A 24,821-nucleotide genomic window follows, 5' to 3' on the forward strand; every position below is an offset into this window, starting at 1 on the left:
CAGACCCAGTACTCAAACCCATGATCTGAAGTGCTGTTTAAGTCTCCGACAGCCGTTATGACATTAATAAAATCAAAAGAAGCAGACTCATGGCTTGAACCTCGAAGGAGTTAGTCATTGTGTCCGACTTGGCCATTTTGAGGCAACAATTGCTCTGATAAAATATAATTTGCCGAAGAATATGTGAAATTGCTGCAATTTGAATCAGTTAACTCTTAACATTTAAATGTGCGTCAAGGTTTGAATCCTCGACCTTGGATGGGTTAGCTTAGTGTCTAATACATGATTGTTATGAATCACCTGAGATCGACACCAGTCACAAGTCTAATCATTATTAGACTTAAGAATTATACGAATTATATATTAAGGATTATCATCCTTATACTGCCTTAATCGGGATTAACAATGTGGACTTTGAATACTGACAATATCCGCCCAGTGTACATTAATCTGTCACCAGCGGTGGGGGTCTAATCATCGCTCCCAGGGGTATCCGTCTTGGCGGCAGGCGAGCGAGTCATGGCACCAACTGTCCAACCCCTAGATCTGCTTAGCCTCAAATCAATATTTTAAAAAAACATGCAGAAGCTATCGTCTCCCCTTGTAAATGAAGCTGCCCTGTGCTTTTGTGAGAGCCCAAGGAATCCTAGCCTCTTTGGCATGAGGCGTGGGGGTGGTGGGGGTGGTGGGGGTAATGTGAGATTTTATTTGGAGACGTTATGGGCGTCTTGTCCCCTCCTCTACCCTCCCTTCTCCTTTCCTCTCCTGCCCCCCATTTCTCCTTGATACAAGGATCCTTTTTCTCTCGTAACGAGGGCTCGGGTTGGAGGTGAGAGAGTGCCGTTTTGTAGGGGGTGGGGATGCGGTGGAATTTGCTGTGAACACTTTGCTTTCTTCTGTTTCTCTCAGCCTGCATACTCTACACATTAAAACAATTGCTACAGAAGGTGTGTACAGGATTAACTGCACGTGTGGTAAATGTTATGTTGGGCAAACAGGACGGATGATCAGCACGAGACTAAAAGAATATCAGAGAAATATTAAATTCTCCCAAATACAACTGTTAGTAGTAGCAGAACACGCGTGCCAATAAGGACACTCAATTCATTTTGATAATGTTGAAGTTCTGTGCAAAACTAGCTACTACTGGCCAAGACTAATTAGAGAATCGAAATTTAAAGAAATTAAAATAACTTTCACCGTTCGGATAGCTACCGCCTTAGTGCTGCGTGGAAGCGAATCATCAAATAATACATGGTTTAAATGCATGCCTACAAAGGGCAGCGTACTTCAATAGGGATTACCGTTGGTACGGCTATTTTAATACACACAATAGACAGGAAGGACAAGTTCAGAGGGCTCGCATGATGCATAATGTACGTTGCCTCAGTAATTAAACACCCCCCCCCCCCCCCCCCACTTTGGCCCAAAAGCGCAGAAGCGTGGTCACCACATCTCCGCCTCTATATAAGGAACGAAATAGTTAGACTTCTCCACAAATCTGGCTGTCGCCTGATGAAGCTAGTTGTAATTACTGGCGAAACGTCGTACTCAGATCGTAAATGTTGTGGCTTGGCTCTCCAACACACCGGTGTGCTGTACGAGTGACGAATTGTCATGTTCTATTTACGTGACAACCCTTACTAGTGGGCTGTGTCGGGTGGTGGCGGGTTTTAACGACACATTTATATATTTACGCGATCTAACCCAAAAAACCTCTATTGTGGATCATTTTGGTTAACTTAGGAATTGTAGCCTAGCTACATATATTCAGGAGTTTTATTGTATAGGTTACACCTTATAACAACCCACTGTTGTTTGTGCACTGTAATTAATGTGAATTGTTTTCATGGTAACTACATGTATGGATTATTCATGTATTGTGTTTGGATGGAATTTTTAAAATGGAGTGCTTGTCCAATTTTCTGCTTCCTTAATATGAAAAAAATATACATTGTAAAGAGCATGTATATTGTTATTTTGGTTTGGGAACAGGATACGAGTTTTTGAAAAGATGTGCAGTTTTGTATAATTTCTATCCACCGAATTGATTTTACGAACAAGATTTTTGTTCAATAAACGGTACTTAAGTCAACACAAAAGCTCTCGCGCAAAAGGCACGAAGCCATCAACATCAAGGCAAACAATGGCGGTAAGCAGAAAAAGTTGAGTTTACATTTTAAATTGTATATAGATTACACGATAGAGATTACGCAATGGCGCTGCTGCTGCTGCCTCCATCGTGGGGATGTGAGATGAGTGTCTCCCCGCTGTCCCCGCGAGCGGGGAGACACTCTCTGCCAAAACGAGCATGGTGGAACGGTTCTTATATCCATTGCCGGTCCTGATGTGGAACATCCACATTTTGTTTAGTTGGGGGGGGGGGGGGGGGTCTTCTGTAGGATGACTACCGCTGATTTTCCACTCAATTGCACACACCAGTAAAAACAGGTGTCCTCTACATTTTTTACCTGGGCGCTGCGTTCACTAAAACCAGGGAGAAAAAAATCCTGAGTGAACGCAATCATTCTTATCGATGAAGTGGCAATGCCTCCATTGATAAGTCTGTGCCAAAATCGGTCTGTCTTTCTCCGTGTTACTCAAGAGTCAGACTATCTTTCTCTATCTCCATCTGTGTGTGTCTTTCTCTTTCCATCTCTCAATGTTTCTATTCATGTCCCTCTTCTACTTTCATGGACTTCCTGTGTCTCTGCCATTCTCAGTGTCTGTCTCTCTGTGTCTGTATTTCATGGTTGTGGGGAGCGGTAGTGTAGCGGTTAGCGCGCTACACTACGAACCTGGCGACCCGGGTTCGATTCCCGCTCACGGCAAACACCAGTGACGATTATCTAAACCGGTCCCGGGCCTCCCCTAAGTCGACTCAGCCTCAAATGAGTATCCGGTGCGGTGTGTAAACATTGCCACTAGGGAGACAAAGGCGGTCGGGCGTGGTGCTGGCCACCCCACCCCCTCGTGTACCGTTCTGGCCTTCATAGGTGCTCGCTAACAGCACTTGCCCCTACAGTCTATTAAGGCTATACGGGGGATCTTTGTCTTTGTATTTCATGGTGACTTTGTGCCTCTTGTAGCGTGCTCCACCGATCCCACTTTTGCTGCTTGCAATTCTCACTTCTGCCGGTCTGCCATCCCTAACATGTTCTTGTTTCGTTGCCTCTGGGATTGCACTGTTATTCGCCTTCCAGTTGTGAGTTGTCAGCTCCTCACACAATCAAACCTGGATTGCCCTAGGTGTTTTAAGGTGCCTAAGCATGAGGGCTACATGATTCTAACCTTTGTTTCCCCACTGGTGATTTTCTCACACTCCACCACATGTTAGTTGTGGCTGGGAATCGAACTTATGGCACTGCATTTGTATCACAGTGCAATGATAAACCACTCGCATAACCGACGCGCACACACATCAACACAACAACAACAACCGCCATTCGCCACTAAGTGGCGGTGACTTTACCACGACGCTTGTGCCAGGCCATGTGCACCTTGAGGCCATCAACACAGGCACACATACACACACACCTACACACACTCACATCCATTAAGGTACCCCTCCCATTACGCAACCCCCCTTCAGAGACTTCCTTAAAAATCCACCAGCCACACGCTAAAATAACCACACCACTCTGCGTGTGTTCAGACTGATGTATTTTCATCCCCATGGCTCCAATCTTGCTATAGGAGGGAGGGGGTTGAGCCATTTTGTGTTTTTTTTTTGTGTTTTATTGTCGCTGTTCTTTATCCCAGGTCTTGGTCCAACACCAATTACACTGCAGACTCAGTCTCGCCACAAGCATTTTTTTTTATGTTTTTCTCCGTTTCCCCCCTACCCCGCAGACGATTCATTCCGTTAAGGGACAGCATCCCAATTTTATTGAGGAGACTTCGAAGGGGGTCCCTTATTTCGTTCTCTGTACGTTCATATGCGTGCATGTGTCTTTGTATACATGCAGTAGTGTAGTGGTTAGTGGGGTGAGCTAAGAACCCAGCGACCTGAGTTCAATTCTTTCTCATGGCCAACATCAGTAACGATTATTGGAACCAGTCCTGGGCCTCCCCAGGTCGACTCGGCCTCAAATGGGTACCTGGTGTGGTGTGTAAACATCACCACTGGGGAGACAAAGGTGGCCAGGCGTGGTGCTGGCCACCCACTCTCTCTTTTGCCGTGCCGGCTTTCATAGGTGCTCGCTAATAGCACTTCTCCCAGCAGTCTGTTATGGCTATCCGGGGTATATTTGTCTTTATTTGGTATGCATGTTCGTTCCTTTGCACTCTTGTGTGTATGTGTTCAAGAGTGTGGCTATGTATGCATGTATGCGTGGGTGCAATATGTGTGTCTGTGTGCATCTGTGTGTGAGTACGCATGTGTGTGTTTGTGCATTTCTGTATCTATGTGTGCTCGTGTGTGTGTCTGCCTATATGAGTGCATGTGCATTTACCCTCGATTGTGTATCTGCGTGTGTGCATGTGTATGCATCTTCCTGTACGTGTCCCTGTGTGTGTGAGTACAGTTGCGTTTGTTGATTGTGAAGTAAAATTCATGAATTATTGCTTATTACTCGGCGAGTCAGACAGACTATCTCAGGATATGTATGGCTAGACACCCAGGTAAAGGCACGCTCAGACACTGAGTATGGAGGATTGTTGTCTCTGGCTTACAGAGGCAAAGGCACTCATCGGATTATTGTGAATACACGATGTAACACAATTTTTGTTCCTGAGTAGCAAGTGTTATTTCCTAATTGCGTATGTCTCAAAAGTACAGAAAATGGCTATTATTCCCCACAAACTTTTATTTTGTGACCAGGACAGTGATGTTTTAAAATTTACCTATTTTCAATAAGAAAACGGGCAAATTGGTGTCTTTTCGTTCACATAAAGTTAGAAAAAAACAAAATAAACTAACATGTATTTATACTAAAGTAATACAAAATGCTTTCACGAATCAGCCCACAAATGTAGTCTCCCATCATGTTCTCGTTATACTGTCCTTGGTAGTGGTGTTCAAAGTCCAGTATATCCTGGTGGAAGCGCTCGCCTTGCTCCTCTGAGTACACTACCATGTTCTCGTTTAATTTATCAAGATGAGCATCAAGGATATGGACTTTGAGGGACATCCTACAGCCCATTGTGCCGTAGTTCTTCACCAGAGTCTCAACCAGCTCAACATAGTTTTCGACCTTGTGATTGCCCAGGAAGCCACGAACCACTGTGACAAAGCTGTTCCCAGCCTATTTCTCCTTACTAGTGAGCTTCTTGAGAAATTCATTGCACTCCAGGCTCTACTTTATCTGTGGTCCGAAGAAGACACCGGCTTTGACCTTTGCCTCAGATTGCCAGTACCAAAATATGAGAATAAGGTTTCCCCTTGTTTCTGGCAAAAAACAGGTGTTAAGATGATAAAACACGAAACTGAAACCTTTTACAAGGAATCATGTCTGCATTAACCACAATACGTGTGGTCAGAATGCAAACAAAAAACATGATAATATATGCATTATCTTTGAAACTGAAGGCTTTTTGGCATCCTCTGGTCTAACACCTTTTGAGACTATGCTCCAAAGAAAGCTTTCTCTGGTGTGGACTAATCAGTTTCAAAGACAATGCATAAATTATGCTGTCCGCGACGTAGGAACATCGCACGCCACGGCCCTCCCGGGCCGGCACCATACAATGACATCGGGGATGTCACTACAGCTGTATTCATTCATGCTGTTGCCATTTCGATGATTTACCATGTTTTAGGGCTGGAGTATGTTTCCAAAATCTATTTCTTGTCTTGATTTTACCACTTGGTATTTTTTGGGGGGTGTTGCAGTGAGGAAGAGCTGAGTTTTATTTTACTCCACTCTCAATGTAAAAAACGTTACGTAATCTGACTACCTCTATGAATTACAGTGTCTCAAGTGAGGCACTGCTCATCTCTACTCCCGGTCCCAGCTAGTGGTGTAGTTTCATAGGACAACCACGATGGGTTTCCTACAAAGTGTTACTTGATTTATAAATCAAAAAAGTATGATTGACCACGTCTCTCTCTTGAAAGTAATTTAAACTCGCAAACCTCTGACTCTTGTGATACCTGGACTTATTCAGCTAGGTAGATTATGCTCGCAAATGGAGCTGTGGCCCATTGCTAGCAAACTGTGGTATCAACCTGCTAACCGAAGTTGGATTCCTGGACGAGGCTAGCATCATTGGCGAGTTCACCGATCGTGGCCACCACTCCCCCCCCTCTTCCTTCACTAACCCCCCCCCTTCCTTCACTAACCTTCCCCCAACCCGCACTGGGCCAGCTTGGTGAAGTAGAGCTTGGGGAGGCGGATTGCCGAAGGGCTCGTGAATTATACTACGCTTACGTTACGTGCATCAAATTGTGCGTGTGAGAATCAATTATGATTAATAAATTAATGTAAATTAGGTTGATTTAATCTCTCAATTACCAGCACTGTGCTGTGACTTAAGTATTTGCGGCATGATCTATACACATCGGCTGCTGCTGTCACATTAACCCAAGTTGCTGACACAGTGGTTTCTCTCTTAATTTCAGAATCCTTTGCAGCTTTTAAAGATGAAAGTTATCGTATTAAGTAATCAACTGGCGAATGCAAAGTAATGGTAATCTGAATGCGCACAATAAGTGATGTATCGCGCTGGATGTCGATATGGACTCGCAATCAGAAGGTCATGATTTAAATCCCAATCAAGGATTCACTTAGCCCATTATCATCATCATTAGACACTTAATGAGGCATCGATTTATCAATTAAAATCGATGCCTCGTTAATAATACATGCATTCAATTGTGCATGCGAGTGTTGATTCTTTACAATGTTTGCAAATTAGAAACTTATGTTACATTTATGCTAAATAAGCAGACAATTGACCAAACGAGACAGAGAAAATGGGGAATTGTATAGAGACATGGGAAACATGACCATTTATTGTAACAGTTAATGGACTCACCAAAGGGGGATGTCAATTGATCCTTATGGCTGAGGCAATAAAATATTTTATGCTCTTTGATTCTTTCGGTAAAGTCACGTAGGTAGAAGAATAAGTATTTTCTACCTACGTGACTTGACCGGCGTGACTTTACCGAAAGAAGCAAAGAGTATGGATTTCTGCAGTCACGAAAGCTTCAAATCAAGATTAAATATTTGATTTCTGGGACAATATTTTTTCCAGGGGTGTACTTAACTCCGCGACAGGGGTACCAATCAATCCTGAAATCAGCGCCGCTCCGCGATGTCGAAACGCAGCGAGGACGATTGCGCTGAAACCCTGAATGCTCGCGTATGCACCGTAGTGGTGCATTGTGTACAGCTCGTCGAGATGAGTCGATTGCCGCATCGCCGACCATCAACAGACTAAAAATGAATGCATCACAGACATTATGCGAGAGCCGGGGTACTATGGTACCCCGAGGTACCGCCATAAGGTTCAATTGTTACTTGCCTAATCATCATCATCATGACTGGTTGATCAAATGAGCAGCAGCATTAAGTAAAATCAGCAGTGGCTGTTGTACTGTCGATAGACTGACCCTCGCCATGGGAATGAGGAATTTCTACTCCTGGCTTAGGATCTAATTTACAGTTACACATTACTACACAGCACAGAATGCACGCACGTACAAGTAGACACACACCTGCATGTAGTTTATATATACAGATACAGGGTGGCTCAAAAGTCAGGGCACAGAGGGTTATTTTCTTTATTTTAACACTGGCTTGAAAACATTTTTATTGTTTATTCTTTAATTTAATCCTTTATTATCATTACAAGCCTACACACCAACCTCTCCATTCGCCCCCCCCCCTCTCTCACCAGTGCTGTGAGACCTTGTAAGAGGTGCTCACTCATTTTGTGACCTTGGGATGGTCCCACCATGGGATAGGTTTCAGGCAGAAAGAGATATAGTGGCTGACAGTGATGTCTGTGAATGAGTGAGCGAGTGCGTTTCTATGGCTGTGTGTGTGGGCATATAGTTGTGTTTGTGTATGAGCGTGTTTAAATGGCTGTGTGTTTATGAGTGTGTGTCGTGCAATGTATTCGTGTATACAGTGTGTGTGGCAATTAGTGTTTGAGTTTCTATGGGTATGTTTGTGTATATGGGTGTGGCAGAGTGCGTGTGTTGTGGGGTTAGGGTATATGAGTGCGTGTATATTTGAGTGTATGGGTGTATGTGTGTGTGGGTATCGCAGTAAGTTTGTTTCATTCAGTAAAGTTATTCTATTGTTGGCTTGGGATTATATGTGTATGAGGGTGTGTGTATTTTATCTGTGGGGAGCGGTAGTGTAGGGGTTAGCGCGCTTCGCTACGAACTTGGCGACCTGGGTTTGATTCCCACTCACGGCTAACACCAGTGACAACACCAGTTATCTAGTTCCGGTTTAGCAGCAGAAGTCTCACTCAGAATCAGCCGAGCAGCATCTTTTCATTGGCTGCGTAACGCTGTGTGGAAGCTACCTGATCTATCGCTGCATACAATGCTCCAGGTCTTATAGGCCACAGTTATGGCCTCCCTTCTATATGCTTGCGAAACCTGGACCCGTCTCAATGAATGTCTGTGGTCCTGGCCACCCACCCCCTCATGTGCCGTGCCGGCCTTCATAGGTGCTCGTCAACAGCACTCGCTGCAAGTCAGTTACAGGCTATATGGGGGATCTTTGTCTATTGGTGCTGGTTGTGACGTCACTGCCACTTAGTGGCAAATGTTGGTTGTTGGTGCTCGTCGATGTGACAGCCATCTCCTGTTATCAGGTACACTCAGTCTCTCACAAAGTTATAAAGAGACGTCATGTTCAATATTACTTTTATAGACAAAAATAATATAAATTCATCTCATGAAATTTATATTTTGACTTGAACTAAACACGATCAAACAACAGGATTTTCACACTCTCAATTACCTCTAACTGTATACAAAATAATCAAGAGCGTTGTTGTGGAGAATATAGGTCACAATATAAATGAGCAAACATTATGCCTCGTTCGTGTATGGTATCTGCTGATGAACTGCATCTTGCATTGGCCAGCATCGGTTCAAGCAAGCCTGGGTTTGCCGATGAGACACTGAATGTGAAAACCAGTCCAGACTTTGCTTGTATTGAACCATCGTCGGTAAAATGATGCACTCCCAGAAGGCCTCGTGGATGATGGGATGTGTCAATAATACTTGAAAATTGTATTCTGAAAGGACAGAAATGAAGGAGGTTATTGTCTGCTTATTGATGTTGCCACACAGTCCAGTACAGCACGCACTGGCCCTGAGCTCCAACTCGTCTTCACCTTTGCTGCCCCCTTTGTTCTCCACGTGAATAAGGTTACACCTCCACCGCCATTAACTTCAGTGTATACGTGCTGTCTGCTAATTTTCCCACAGTAATTACACATCCCTTTAACACCTGCTTCCCCCCCTTAATCTGTCAAACATCAGGGTTCCAGCCACACACAGCAGGCAGTTTAATTAACAATTGTTCCATGTTATCGGGTCAGGGGGTGAGTAGAGCACGTTTACTGATTTGTGTGCATTTGAGGTGTTTATAGTAAAACATGGGTGTGGATTGTGGATTGATGCGTATTTGATATGCTAAGGCAGTGGTTCTCATTTGTTTGAACCGAGTACCCCCTTGCCTGACCCGACATGGTTCTGAGAAATAAATGTATGAATAATGAACATCAATACTTAACCAGTTGTCCATTTTGTGAGATCTCGTAACTAGCTTGTAACTGCAAGCGAATAAAAAAAAACCCAACAAACGCTCTGCATTCATAACGTCATTTGTTCGCTGCTCGCTGTTTACTCTTGGAAACCACATTTTTTACTATCAATGAGCTTAGAAAGGTCTTTTATATCGTTCTAGGTTACCATATGGATTCAAACAAATTATTTATTTTATATTGGCAGATACATACATGATTATTCACCAATTACTCTCTTGTATGATATAATTTCACACGTTTATATATCATCTCACGTTATCCCCTTAGGACATTGCCACGTACCCCCAGGGGTCAACGTACCCCTCGGTTGAGAACCACTGTGCTAAGGGGTAGTAAGATGTTGGTGATTATTGTGCAGTGGTTTTGAGTGTGCAGGCAACTGTGGTGTTTAAGTGTGGTGGACACGGAGTTGAGAGTACTGGTTCTTACCCTGTTCGAGGACAGGGGGAGAACCCAGGTTTGAGGTGGTGTCTCGTCACACATATATATCACTAGTTGTGGTTCTGGTGATATGTTTGGTGGCATTGGTGATTTTCTACCCAATTATATTCCATTTGGGCTATCGGCTTCAGGTTGTGATTTGTTTTTTTTCCATTTATAACCTCTGTAATATCACAAAATGTCAGATAAGGACCCCTGGACATCATACAAATTCAGTACTCCTGAAGTCCATTCAATAGCCTCTTGCTCATACTAGGGATACAACACCCATTATATGCCCGACAATTAATGCCTGCATGTAAATGAAAACAAAATCCCAAGTCCTCAGAACTGGGTTTGGTTTGTGCAGTCACCAGTGACCTGGCTGATGCCATCAACTTGCTGTACTTAAGAATCCAGTTTAATTATGGGTGGCTGATACCCAGTTTCAAACCCATTGTGTCTGATCCAGTGTCTGACATGGCCATTATCTACTCTCTGAGCCACTTCTGCTCTAGATTTGGGCATGGTGGCACAAATTCTACACAATTGTTAAACTCCTAAAACCTACTGGGCTGTGAGATGGTCAGGAAATATAGTCTAGCAAGTGTGTTTATGAACTTGTCTGTGCAGACATTTAGCCACTATCCTATAATGTGCCTAGTGTACTCCAGTTCCCTACCACACAAAGCAAAACACTCTTTAAGAGTATGTATGCAACGTACGTAGCCAACCGTGCGAATCGGAGGTAAAATTATCCAATGGCGGAGCCAGGATTTTCAGGTAGGGGGGCAACCCCTCCAGCAATGAGAAATGTTAGAGGAGTTGTTAGTAAGTAAGGACTTGTCCCTTGCTTTTAATTCGACGCGTGTGCGGCGATGGCGCAGCCATCGATCGAGGGTCGAATTCGAACCGCGTTGTGTGATCGGCATCGTGCTCGCTGAAGGTGAATGCCTTCAGGGAAGTCGTGGACTGTATACGCAACTGTGCACAATTCTGTGAGTCACTTATAACTGCTTTGCCGTTACTTATTGCCAATTATGGACTCAGACTATTGTCCTATCATCTCAGAGTCCCTGGCACGTAATAATATGCTACACAGTGGCACTGGGGGTCGCAAATTCTCAATTTATTACTAATAAACCCCAATGATCCGATCGAAATTAGGAATTTTGGGGGGGCACGTGCTACCCCCCCCCCCCCCGCAGGCTCCGCCAGTGAATTTCAGTGCACAACCCTTCTGTAAAACAGTCTTGAGACTCAGCGACGCCTGTACGGATACATTACTATATTATTATTATGATGCATCGTTAACTTCCAACTCTGCTGCTTCTGCTACTACTGCTGATTCTGTTGCTTCTGCTGTTGCTGCTTTATCCACAGAGGACCAACTACCGATGGGCTTTCCTGTAATTGACAATGGCCCTGTGCTGCGTGTGGTGGAGCGTACCCGCCTGGCCACCATGCTGTGTGTTGTGAGCGGCACACCAGACCCGGAGATCACCTGGTACAAGGATTTGCTGCCCGTCGACACTGGCTATAACCAAGGCCGCATCAAGCAGCTTCGCTCAGGTGAGGCTCATCCTGGGTTCACGCCTATGCCCAGGTGGTACTCTCTTTGCCTGTGAGGGTCTTGTGGAGTGGTGGCATAATGATTCGCGCATTGGGCTGTGCACCTTTCGACCTGAGTTCGATTCCCGGCCACAATTCACATCAGTGGCAAATATCTGATCTTGTCCTGGGTGTAATCTAGTGCGAGTTCGATTGCAAGTTTATTTTGTTAAATCAGGTGAGAACTCAAGAGACCATGAACGTCTCATTTGAAAAAGTGACCTGGAGCATTAGTCTGCCAGGAGGCTGCAATGATTGATATGTACACTGTGAAGCTAGGTCGACTCGGCCTTAAACGAGTACCTAGTCGAGTGAGTGAACATCAGCACTGGGCTGACAAAGGCGGCTTGGTGTGGTGCTGCCTACAGCACCCCTTGTGCGCCGTGCCGGTCTTAATAGATGTTTACGAACAATACTTTCTCCAGCAGCCTGTGGCGATATGGGAATCTGTGTCTTTGTAAATAAGTTATATGTGATGAGTAGCAGGCAGCTGTAAACGAGAAGCTACTATGAACATGCATAAATCAGACAGTGAGCCAGCATCTGAGGACATGGGTTGGATACCTGTAAATGTCGTACTCGAATTGTAAATATGGGTCTACTCTCCAACAAACTGGTGTGCTAAAGTAGTAACTAATTTGGCACGTTTTGTGTACGTGATAAACCTTACTAATGGCTGTGTGGAGTGGTGGTGGGTTTAACGACACATTTATATTTAACTGATCTAACCCAAGAAAATATGTATCAGGGATACCTGAGTATAGTGGCACGCTCTCTCGCAGAGTTTACAATGACGATGTTGGATAAACACCTCTGATGTCACATGTATAAGCCGTGGGGTATGGTATCCGGAATTCATAATGACCATGCCAGTTTCATAATAGCCATGTCAGAGGCACTGCGTGAGTTGAGTTTGAGCCCTGGGGTTGGGTGTCACTCTCGTAGATTCATAAATGGCTATCAGCTACCAATGCTGAGAACCTGTGTGTGAACCATTTTGCTTGGCACCTCTCTATTACAGAGGGCTGAAGATTACTGTGCTAGACATACTGAGCCAGCAACCTCAGGTCCTCAGTTCAAGTGCTGGGTCTGGGTGTCTCATTCTCTCTGAGGGTTCATACTTGGCTGTGACAGAGTTCCTGTGTGTTGAAACTGTGTGCGTTTTACCACATGTCAAGTGTAACCTAATGTGTGTCCTGTTTGGTTCTTGCCTATTTCTCCTCCACACTGTTTGGCCGGGCCCTCAGAGTCTTTTGGTGAGTTCATTTTACACACAAACATACACACTTGCACAAATTCACACGTGCATGTATAGACACCCACAGGCACAGACACACCTCAAACACACATGCAAACACAGATATGCACGTACACACATGCACACGAGACCACTTGAAATCTTGGTGGACCCTTCCCAAGTGAGCCAGGGAACAGCCCTGATTGCACCCCTCACCTCCCATATATGACCTCTAACCCTGTCCCTATTCCCCTTCCACACAGGACCTACTCTTATCGATCCTTCAACTACACACACATTGCCATGAACCCTGTTCAAACTATAGCACCTTGCACGTGGGCCTTACCCTTATCCATAATCCCACCACTAACCCTACCCCTATCCCCTACACATAGAACCTACCCCTAGCTTTACCACTCTGCACACGGACCCTACACCCACCCATAAGCCTACCTCCCATATCCAACGGCCTTACCCGTAACCCTCTACTATTGTGCCCTACTCTTACCTCCACACGTAATTTCCACTGCTACCCATGCCATCATCCTTACAGAACCTACTCCTACCCACCCTCTTCACCTTTCATCTTCTATCCCACTCCATTTGAGTCCTCCCCCTACCCACTCTACCCCTACTACACTTAACCATACCCATAACTCTACTAGCACCCCTGTCCCCATCCTCAACCCATAATACTATGCCTACCCCACATAAGTTGCCTCCTTTTATGGGAAAAGTGCACAGGGGAATTGGTACGTGACTCATTGTGAACCAATCACAGTATAGGCGTTCCTCGACAGCGGTGTTTAGAGAAATAAACTATATAAATATTTACCCATTCTAATGTTTTAGTTCTTGTATATTTTCTCATCCTTATTTTTATGACGCCATGTATCACGTAAGGGTGCTTTACTAAATATCAGATTTGACAGGAATTGATAAATAATTAAAGTAATTATGGAAATGTCCAAGCCACATGCACAGCGTATCACCTGCTCATTGGAGTGTGTGGTGGTGCTCAAAGTCGACATTTCTATAGCAGGGACCAGTCTGTCCATCGCGCGAGCAGTGTTGACTTCCTACAGAGTGAGACTACTAGTCATGCCATTAGCTTAGGGGGTTGATGGTGCTGATGACGATTATGGGCTGAATCTAAAATGGCATAATATATGCTCCAAGCTCGTGTGCTGTTTCATTCAGACGCTGTCTCCCCGACAGACCTGGTTTTCACCTGAGGACGGCTGCTTGCGTTGTGGCCGAAACGTCGTGAGAATTATTTTCTTATGTTTCTAAAATGGCAATTGAGTATGAAAAACAATTTGACTTTCAAAGTTACCAACGTGTACCAGAGTTAATTAATTAATTGTATTATAAATGATCTTAAACAATTTATGATGAAAACTATTTAATGTAAATATGTGTGTTTTTTTTATTACATAAAAGAAAAGTTTTAATCAGCTATTCCTGTGCCGGGGCTTGGGTTGTGGTGTAGCCCCGACACATGAAAAATGCAAGTAACGACGACTGGATGAGTGGTTGAGACTGATCACTTCAAAGGGCACACATTCAGCATTAAATAGTGATGAGGGGAGGTTCTTGTTTGAAGTGCAGCTTTAGCAGTCTGTACAATCACAAGGGATTTAAACTCTGTGTGTACACGTATGTGCACGTGTGCATGCGTGTATTTTTTAAATACGAGTATGCTTTTGCACGTTTATAATGTAATAATGTAGTGTATTTGTCCAGGAAAATATCAGTCCCTTTACTCTTTCTCGTGTGTGTGACTACATACATTTTAATGAGTGTTTTGCGTGTCAAAGGAAATGTAATCCCCAGAGAAAATGCAGACGCATACCGGGGGATAACACCCAAAGGTCTGAATAGATGGATTTACGAACCTACTTGCTTTACTACCATCTACTGCCCAACTTGTAGTTCAGCACATATGGGAACTTCAGAAATCTACACGATGCACCATCCCTTGCCTCCAAAGTGCTATGATAGAATATCCAGAAATACATTGCATTAGCAGGATTGGGTGTGATTAATTACTTAGACCACTTTAAGGAGTAGAGGGGTCAACTTTGTTAATAAGAGATGGGTGTTCGAGCCTGGAGTAATGCCTTTGTTACTGTACACATCGAAGAACGTGATTTAAATCAACAATAAAATAAGCGTATGGAATTTGATTGCAGATGTATGTGGAGGTTAAGGCAAAAAACGTAGAACTTCAGCGCAGAACGTGGCATGAGAGCATTTGTATTCGTGATTACGAAGAGGAGGTTGTGATAAACGAAACAGGACATGTTGCTGAAACAAGCATTGCAATGGCATCCAGATGTCAGCAACAAAGGGGAAGACCTATAGCCAGATGGCAGTGGTGATGAGTTTGTAAGAGTGGGCCTTGGAGGCCAGGTGTTAAGTGTGCAACAGTTGTGAGGTCTGGCAGTGATAATAAGATGTGGTGCCATTGCTGGCCTTGGCAATAATGACATCTTGAACTTGATGAATTGTAGTTGTTGAGTGGAACTGTCATACCTTTCAAATCCCAGTTGGTGGGGGTCCTTTAACCCACTGTACTCCATTGGTCAATGAAATTAGTTCCAGTTTGTTGGAAATAAACATTGGTCATCCTTTTGAGAGATTGGCCACTGCTATGGGAATGTGGAATTTTCACCAAAAGTTTAGGACTGCCAAAGGAACCACCACCCACATTTGAGCAGGGAGACACTGTAATGTTTCAAATGCTATATGAGAACATATCCCCTGATCTTCTTCTGATTGGTATTTTTGCTTCTTCTGATTAGTATTTTTGCTGTATTCTAAATGCCACATCAGTGTAGCTGTTCATTTTTCTAAATACAGTGGTTTGATAATTTCTAAATTATTATAGGGATTGGATTGTTTCAGCTGTAATTTATGAATTCGCTTCGATTGAATCAAATGTAATTTCAGAGTCTACATAAAGCCAGGCATAATGGTATTTCGAATTCAGTTATGTTTTCTTGGAGAATCATATTGTTAATATTATGTGGTCATTGATAGAAAAACGTTATATTTAAATCCAGCTTGTTTACATTGATGTTTGGCCTCCACTATTCAACTCTCCGTCTTGCCTCCCTGTGACGTTTGTGAATTACTGATATGCGTGATAGCAGGCAAATGTATCTACAACATTTAAATAAGTATATTTACAGCAAGATTAGAAGATGTTATCACAAAATCGGATTGGAAAAATGAAGGCATGAACATAAATGGATAGAATATTAAACACCACAGATTTGCACCCAATAGAAATAAACTATAGAATATATTTGAAAGACTTCACATGTAACGTTCAATGTAAAATATGAAACAAAAATCACGTGCAGTTTTCTAAACAAAAAATACATTGTCAGAGGAATCTTCGTGGAAAATACAATAACATATCTTTGGCAAATATTGAAGTTTGTTTTTGGATCAAAATTATGAAATAAAGAAGCACACAAGAGCAGGATGGAGACTTTTGGAAAACTAAAATTTGCTATGAAAGCAAGGCACCAGTGTGGTTCACGAAGAAAGCTTGCAATCCGTACATATTTCCTGCTGTGCCGTAGATCAGAAACGTGGACACATGATAAAGTGGAATAAAGGTTTAAAAATGCGTGAAGCAGCATTGAGAAATGCATGCTAGGAATGTTTATCATCTCTGCATTTGTACATGTGCTCTGCATATAGTGGCCATTGCTGTACGTATTTTTTACAAATGAATAATTAACGTACCCTTATAATACAAATATTTCCTCATTAGCCTTACACACCTTTTGTTGGGAAAGGTGTTGTTGTGGAAGTGCTGGTAGTGAGGATATTTTAATATCATAGTATGTCTAGCATCACATCAGGCCACCTTTCTTTCCACTTATATTTACGCACCATACCAGGTACTCGTTTAATGGTTCACATACCACTTGCACTGGAGTTATCTATGGGTTCATAGCACGGTCTTTGCACCACTGCACCAGCGCTTCCCATGAACACATCTAAGGCAAAACAATATATTCTTGTGTGTTTACAGTTGCATGCATATGCCATCCACTTATATCTGTACCTATACATAAATTATTATAAATGTACATACGTATATACAGTACCATGCATGTGTAGTGAGTCCAACTGAGTCGCAGACGTTGTTCTTTAGAGGCAACACTTTTATTGTAACATCAACCCGTTAACACAAAGGGGTAACTGCCCCTTCACCAGATACAGCCTAGGGTGGTGACCACCCAGCTAACTACTCTATACGTAGGAGTTACAGCTACAAAGGGTCAGACCCTCACTCGAGTCCCCGACAACGTGTTGATGCCTCGTAGGACGTAGAGCTTCCAGCTTGTAGACGTGGAGCTTCCAGCTTGTAGACGTGGAGCTCCAGCTTGTAGAATGCAGCGACCCCGGTCCCTCTCAGGGACCCGCCTTATATCCCCCCGGGTCGGGGCCGCTCCGCCCTTGGCCCCGCCCGTCTTCTCGAGCGTTCTAGCTCCCTCTCGAGAGCTCTTGAGAACTCTCCCCGGACACGTGATCGCCCCCTAGCCCCCCCCCCTCACCTGGGGCCCTCTCTGTGGACACTCCATATCACGTGTCTACGGGGTCAACCAGAGTGCCATGGCCCGGGGCAACCCTGCCCCTGGGCTGACACTTTCCCGCTCTCCCTTGTGGGAGCCCGCACTGCACGCCATGCGTGGTGCCCGCACTATCCCAGCGCTCACCAAGCCCCGCTAGGGCTGGTACTACACTCGCCTACTGGGTGTCCGCGATGACGGTGCATCGCACGCCGTGCTGTGCTAGAGCCGGCCTCACACAGCAACCCACTCGGTGCTGACCGCGATGTAGGGACATCGCACGCCACGGCCCTCTTGGGCCTCCCCGATGTCACTACACATGTATGTGTAATGTAGCTCTCAGAGACACTGTATTGTTCAGTTATATGTATATTTTTTGTGAATAAAGTCCGCCGACTCACTGATAATTTAACGAGTAACCGCGAGTTGACTATATACAGTTGGGTAATTTCTGTGACTCTACGCGACGCTCCCTATGTAGTTGGCTGGCTACACAGGAGCGGACGCGTAGTAGTCACAGAAACAATATTAACTCTAGCCTCCAAGACTACAAGGTGCCCGATCCAAGATGATGAAGACAACCCGCTCCAAGATGACGACGGCGATGACAGTTTATTGATTCCCCCACAGCAGCCCAGAGCCCTGTTCCACGCCGGCTTTTATCCTCTCCTCGACCCGGCTACGCCCTTTTTCCCGAACACTCTCTCACCTCCTCATCTGGGCCTGTCTGTCCCATTCTCAATTATTATTTACGACCGCTTAGGTCCCGTGCTATCCTTACGCGACCCTGTCAGTGCCCGTCGCGTCGATTAATAACCAGGCCACGAGTAGCCGTACTGGCCTTACATATATATATAAAGAGTGAGTTCATAAATGTATGCGTATATGTGTACGTGTATGTGTGTGGACAGCTTCTATTCAATAATATAAAGACCCCTTCTCCTGCTGATGTGAATGTTCGTAGAAAACCCATGAATAAAACAGCCACGATGTCATGGCCGTCTTCACACACCCTGTCACAACACAACACCACACACGCACACACACCTGCAATATGGCTGTGCAGCTGGGTGGTTCATAATGGCCATGGCAGAAACTTTGAGGCAAATACCACTCAGATTCTGGAACTGATCATGGAGACGGCACTTCTCTCTGGGAGTTCACATTGGCAGTGGGGTTCATTAAGTTAGCTTCGTAATGGCTCTCGGACAGGGGTCGGCAACCTACGGCTCCGGAGCCGCATGCGGCTCTTTACGGGCTGCTTCTTGACGATATGTACGTATGTACAGTATGTACTCAGATGCATTGCGGCTCTTGAAATACAGAATTTTGTACCGAATTGGAAAGAAATGGCTCTTCTTGTTATTTTGGTTGCCGACCCCTGCTCTAGGAGATAATGAGGCAACAACTTTGGCGTCCTGGCTTGAAGTCTTACTGACTGGGTGACTCTTGTAGGAGGTTCACAATGGCCTGGAGACGTTAAGCAAATATTGCTTCTAAACCTTGGAATGAACACCTTGTTTTAGCCACACATTATTTAACTGAGCCGTTTGTTCTGTATTTTCCCAATTGTATTGAAGTCATGCATTTACATTTAAACATTTGCAGCTAGCAATGCGTGTCCCTGTGTTGGAGAACAGCCCTGGAAGATAAAGCGATTGAGTTACATCTGGGGACACTACAGTAGACCTGATTGTCCACCCTAGAGCCATACCTTGTAATGCCCTGCAACGATTGTCACATATCAAACTGAATTTTTTATAGTGTCAAAGCTCAAATAAACCAATTAATTTCATACTATACTCTTTGTTTTTTTCGGTAAAGTCACGTAGGTAAAAAAAAATATGTTAATAAAACAAAAATGAAAACAACTAAATTAAATCACGACGTTTCGGGGGTAACACAAGCTTCCTTCATCAGGTGTAAATACCCTATGTAATAATCTCTCATCACAAATAGCTCTCTCTACAGTAATTTTGCTATGCTATTTATTTACACCTGATGAAGGAAGCTTGTGTTGCCTCCGAAACGTCGTGATTAATTTTGTTGTTTTCATTTTTTTTATTTTTATTTACTTTTTTACCTACGTGACTTTACCGAAAGAACCAAAGAGTATGGACCCTTGCAGTCACGAAAACTTCAAATCTAGAATTAGTTTCATACTAATTTCATATGATGCGTTTTCTTGGTACTGTCATTGGGGAAGAGGGCTGATATTTTGTGTGGTTAACCCGATTCAAACCCACGATATACAATGGTGTAAACTTGAATCTCTGACCTCTGAGCCCACTAGCTACCTTGAAACTTGAGTTCTGAAGTGTAGTGAATTAGTTCCAGCACAGTCGCAAGTCAAAGCCAGACTTTCCCCCTGCTCTAGTGAGTGTGAGTTGGTACTGATCTCCTTTGGCGGCCTGGAACCACAAGTTACAATGCCACATTCCCTTACCAGGTACCGTTTTCTCCAGATGATGACGACTGTTGTCTTCCCTCCAAGTTTGAAGTTTTCGTGACTGTAAGGATTCATACTCTTTGGTTTTTTCGATAAAGTCACGTAGGTAAAAAATTAAAATACATTAAATCACGACATTTCGGGCGCAACACACTTAAGCGGTGTACTTTCGCTAAGTTGTCCTCACCTGAAGAAGGATGCTTGTGTTGCGCCCAAAACGTCATGATTTAATTTAGTGAGATTTTACCTACGTGACCATACCGAAAAAACCAAAGAGTATTTCCCTCCAAGTGGTAGTTGTGTTTATTGACCCTCGAGGAATGCTGAGCGGTGTTTTCTCCCAACCAGGATTAGAATTTGTGACCTTGGAGTCCAGTACTCTGACCACAGTGACAGCGATTGCAAAATAATGAATGAAAATGGCATTGTGCAGATTTTTTTTTTATTCCACAAAATCCAGCTCCGAGGGCTGAAAATGTGAAATGTACGGATGTCAGATAAACCTTTTGAGTGAGAAAGACACTCAAACCCAGGGGTTGAACCCAAGACCTCAGAATTGTCAGTTCAGTGGCTTCGACATGGCCATGACGAGCCAGTTTCGCCATCCAGCCACCGCTTTGTGATTTTATTTTTGTATATTTCATCGCCAGTGGTCCAACACCATTAATAGTTAATTTAAATCATAATAAAACACAGAGGGCAATCGCTTTATTTTTTATTTTATTATTTTTTCTGTGTCTGCACGTGAAATATTTAAAGGCATTGCCTTTCGGGCTGGGAGAATGTGTTTGTGGGCATATAAAATACATATTATTTTGCTTTTGAAGTCTTTAATCGATGGGTTTCTCTGAATCTTAGAATTTCAAACACTGAAAGTGATCCAACATGTGCCATAGCTTGGCTGTTTGAGTCTCGGGCTATTCTACAGAATTTTTAATATCATAATTGTCCCAGATTTTATGGCTATGTAAATATTCACAGCCTCTGCTATTCTATAAATTGTAATGATTTGGTGTCACAATTCAAGAGGACAGGTTTTTGCTATTGCGCCCCAGGTAGCATCTATAGTGGCTGCAGGGTTTCCATTCGACCTGTAATGAGTCACTCACCACTCATTTCACTTCGCTGAAATTCGATGTCACAATTAGAGCTCTCTTTTCGATTTCAGAATCAGGTCTTTTTTTGTCTCTGTACCATCTCATCTGTACGGTCTCAGTCGTTTTAATCTTAAACTATTTTCCCAGCACCATCTTGTATGTATAATCTGTACTGTTACATATGTGTCATGTTTGAGGAAAGAGACTTTGAAGTCATCGTCAGGAGTGTGCGCAGGTTTTATCATTTCAGTGATGAATTACATTTTCAAAATGATTTTTAGAAACATGCCTGTGAGTTGCAGACGCATGTGCAACTTTTGTTTCGCCTGTGTCGCAGCGCATGACAAATAGAGCAACACATACAGCAACATTGTTGCAAGAAAATGTATTGTTTGATTTCGGATAAATAGTATGTTAAAATCATTTATTCCTTGCCCCCCCCCCCCCATTGTTTGCTACTCATTCTCCAATTCTGCCTCCACCTCTCATTCACTCTTTCTCAGCTCTGCCTTCATTCTCTCCCCACTCGTCGTTGCACTCAATCTCATGCTCCCCTCTTGTCCCCTCCCTCCTTCTTTACTCACTCCACCTCTGCTTTTTCATTCCTCGGCAATAGTATTTCATGAATAGCAATACTAATGCATGCAGTCAATTATACATTTGTAGCAAGACTTGTGAGAAATTGCCCTTCATTGTTTCGTAGGTTTAAAACAGTTACTTGTTCTATGAAATCTCTTTCCACGTGCTCGTTCTCTTAACACACGGGGTTGCATTACTCTGCAATAATTTTGAATGAATGCTTTGTCCCAAACACACGAGATGTCAACAGCTCGATTGAACAGAAATTGTCAAAAAAACAATAGTTAAAATATGAACTTTATAAATAATTACATACCGTAGTTCTGTGGGAGTCATCAAGCAGAAGCCATTCTCCATCATCATGTGATGTTTCTGCTGTTAGTGAGGGTTCTAAATGTCTTCATGTCGTGACAAAATGTCACCCACATAATAATTAGCATGTTCTAGGGATAAGAGAAGAAAATATTTTGAATGTCACATTAAACTATCGCCTACGAGAATAAAATTAGTTCTGCTTGTTTAAAGTTATTGAGTTCTCACATGATACTCAATTCCTGTGTTAATTTTGTAAATTATCCACTTTGCCGTGGTACATTAGCTTGTTGATACATGTCGCCTGTGAGTAAGTTATGTAACCATTGTGTGGTTTGGTGTTTCCTCTCAACATATCTTCCCCATTCCCTTTTCCTCTCTCCTCTCCCTGTTTCTCTGTCTCTCACAGGCAGTACTCCAATACGAGGTAAGGCTGATGTCACGATGCGTTCCCCATTTATATCTTCCATGTCAATGGAAGGCCCGAAGATCGATTTTATTTTAAACTCGAAGTCAACTGGCACCTTTTGAGACTCCACTTCAGCAGACTGAGTCTTAAAATCAGCGTTGTTTTGGGACCTTTCTCATGTCATTATGATGATAATTACTGCATCGCAATCATCATTAACCTCTCATCTTGCCATCCCTGTAACTGCAGGGGCCCTTCAAATTGAGAACAGCCAGGATTCGGACCAAGGCAAATACGAGTGTGTGGCTACAAACAGTGTGGGTACACGCTTCTCTGCGCCAGCCAAGCTCTTCGTTAAAGGTACGAATGCTTAACCGAGTGAGAGGTCGATTGTGTCTGTGCCAGGACGACGCTGTCTCCTTACCCCATCGTGATGTTATTAAGCGTTTGGCTTAGTGGTGTGAGGTATCTAGGGCTTGCCTCGTTTGTCTGCCCAACCAAGCTTCCTCCTAGGTTTCATGGCCAAGGAAACTGCCCTTGCTTTAGGCCTCAGCTCAGGCACTTTTAATTTTGTGCGGAGTTTGTGAAACATTAATAATTAAGGAAGATGCTATCCAAGGAACAAACGGCTATTCCATTTTTGATATGTACCCAGGTTCTGTGTCCTGAACTGTCCAAGATGAGTTTAAAGCTCTGTTAATGAGTATAAGGACTTTACAATTACGGTCAGAAGCATCATTTGATTGTGAAATCATGTCACGAGAGTGTTATGATGATGTGCTTGACCACAACTTGAAAGTCTTTTTTTCTCACGAATGAAGCTCCAAGCTAATTTTGGACAGCCTAGGACACACATTCAAGGTGTGTATCTACAATATTAGAGCCATTTGTTTTTGGGATTTTTCGTTAATCGTATGAGAGGATGTTGAGCTAATTTGTGAACAAATAAACTGTTAAGTTTTAACGTTGAAATTTTAAGCTGCTGATAAATCATAAATACATGTTTTGTTAAGGTATAACCTGAGCTATGATCTGACTCGTTCATTATTGATCGGCCAGTTTCACTCATTTACCGTGGGTTATAATTAAAGGTTTCATATGTTGAAGAGGAATATTTTTACACGTATAATAATTTGAGATTAATATCTTAATTAGATTGAAAAAATATTACCACTTTGAGCTCTAATTTGACACCTTGCCTTTCATTTTCATTAGGTATTTTATTATACAGTACAGTATTACAGTGACTTAGAGGTGCATATGAAACAGTGAATATGAAATTGTGTTTTTATTAAATGCAATAACATTTTATGCAACATATTTACAACATCATATTTTACCACGTGTTTTCCAATTATCTTGTGGCACTGCGGTTCACTCGCGTGAATAAAGTTGCAAGATCAACCAACATCCGATGAGGGTTGACTTAGCATATCATGCCTCCAAAGGTCAACAAATTAAGTACCACCTTGTTGGAAGTCAACAATGGTTATCCTTGGGAAAGAATGGCCCTCAACTTAGGAATGGCTGACTCAGGTTGCACCGGTTGGACTTAACCTTGACTCGCTATTTTAAATCAATGTGTCATCTGCTGTAAAGTGGATGTTTAAAACCCTGTGACATTATTCGCGATAAACACAGGCCATTGCGAGCCACGGGTGACATCACAGCCCAGTTGTCAAATTTCCTTGAAAAATTACCACAGTGTCGTGGTCAATCTCAATCAGCTCTCACCTACTTAAACAAAGGGCACAAGTGGTGGTTCATTTAAATGTTACTTATCTAAACGTGTTTATTTCTGCGAGTCACTCACCCCATACAAAGTCAGCACCATTGAGGCATCAGATGAAACCCTGGAGCCGAGTGTCTTTCTATGGCTGTGCTCAAAGGTTTCATATTAGCTGTGTTGGAGACACTGAGCTGGCAGCGTTGAGATCACGGATTTGGATCTCGGTCTCCACCCACCCGCGATGAAAGCAGGTCGTCATGTGTAGTGAGTTCAATATCGAATCCCATGAATCGATGACTACAAATTTAAAAAATAATACATTACAGATTGGTTTTCTCACTTATTTAGGCTGAGGCCAGCTCATATACATAACATAATTGAGTATGGGTTTATTGACACACGGTGCACCACTCTTTTTCTGATCGCCATTTAGTGTTGGCTAAGAGAGGCCTATTACAATATTGAAGTCGTGGCTTCTATTACAGTGGGGTCTGTGGCGTCATCTTCCAGGGCTGTTGCTTCACGTGAAGTTATCTTAAAGAGGTTCTGATGCCTGTTAGATAATTGGCTTTGCCTAAACGTAACAAACCTCTCATGGAAGATGGAACCTAATAAACAAACAACTCTTATATTTAAGATACA

The 24,821-nt window shown here is 43.2% G+C and overlaps 1 protein-coding gene across 8 annotated transcripts in view; it reads left to right on the forward strand.

Moving 5' to 3' along the window:
- Positions 1-24,821, forward strand: part of LOC133346502 (receptor-type tyrosine-protein phosphatase delta-like) — a 225,848-nt gene that overhangs the window by 128,405 nt on the left and 72,622 nt on the right. For all 8 annotated transcript variants that reach the window (XM_061558121.1, XM_061558119.1, XM_061558125.1 and 5 more), the window contains exons 5-8: positions 11,545-11,733; positions 13,020-13,028; positions 22,451-22,468; positions 22,700-22,810. In XM_061558121.1, the coding sequence (XP_061414105.1) occupies positions 11,545-11,733; positions 13,020-13,028; positions 22,451-22,468; positions 22,700-22,810 (327 nt within the window). The remainder of the gene's footprint in view (positions 1-11,544; positions 11,734-13,019; positions 13,029-22,450; positions 22,469-22,699; positions 22,811-24,821) is intronic.

Source organism: Lethenteron reissneri, chromosome 24 (assembly GCF_015708825.2).
Source record: "Lethenteron reissneri isolate LAM-NWPU_2019-01 chromosome 24, ASM1570882v1, whole genome shotgun sequence".
NCBI lineage: Eukaryota > Metazoa > Chordata > Hyperoartia > Petromyzontiformes > Petromyzontidae > Lethenteron > Lethenteron reissneri.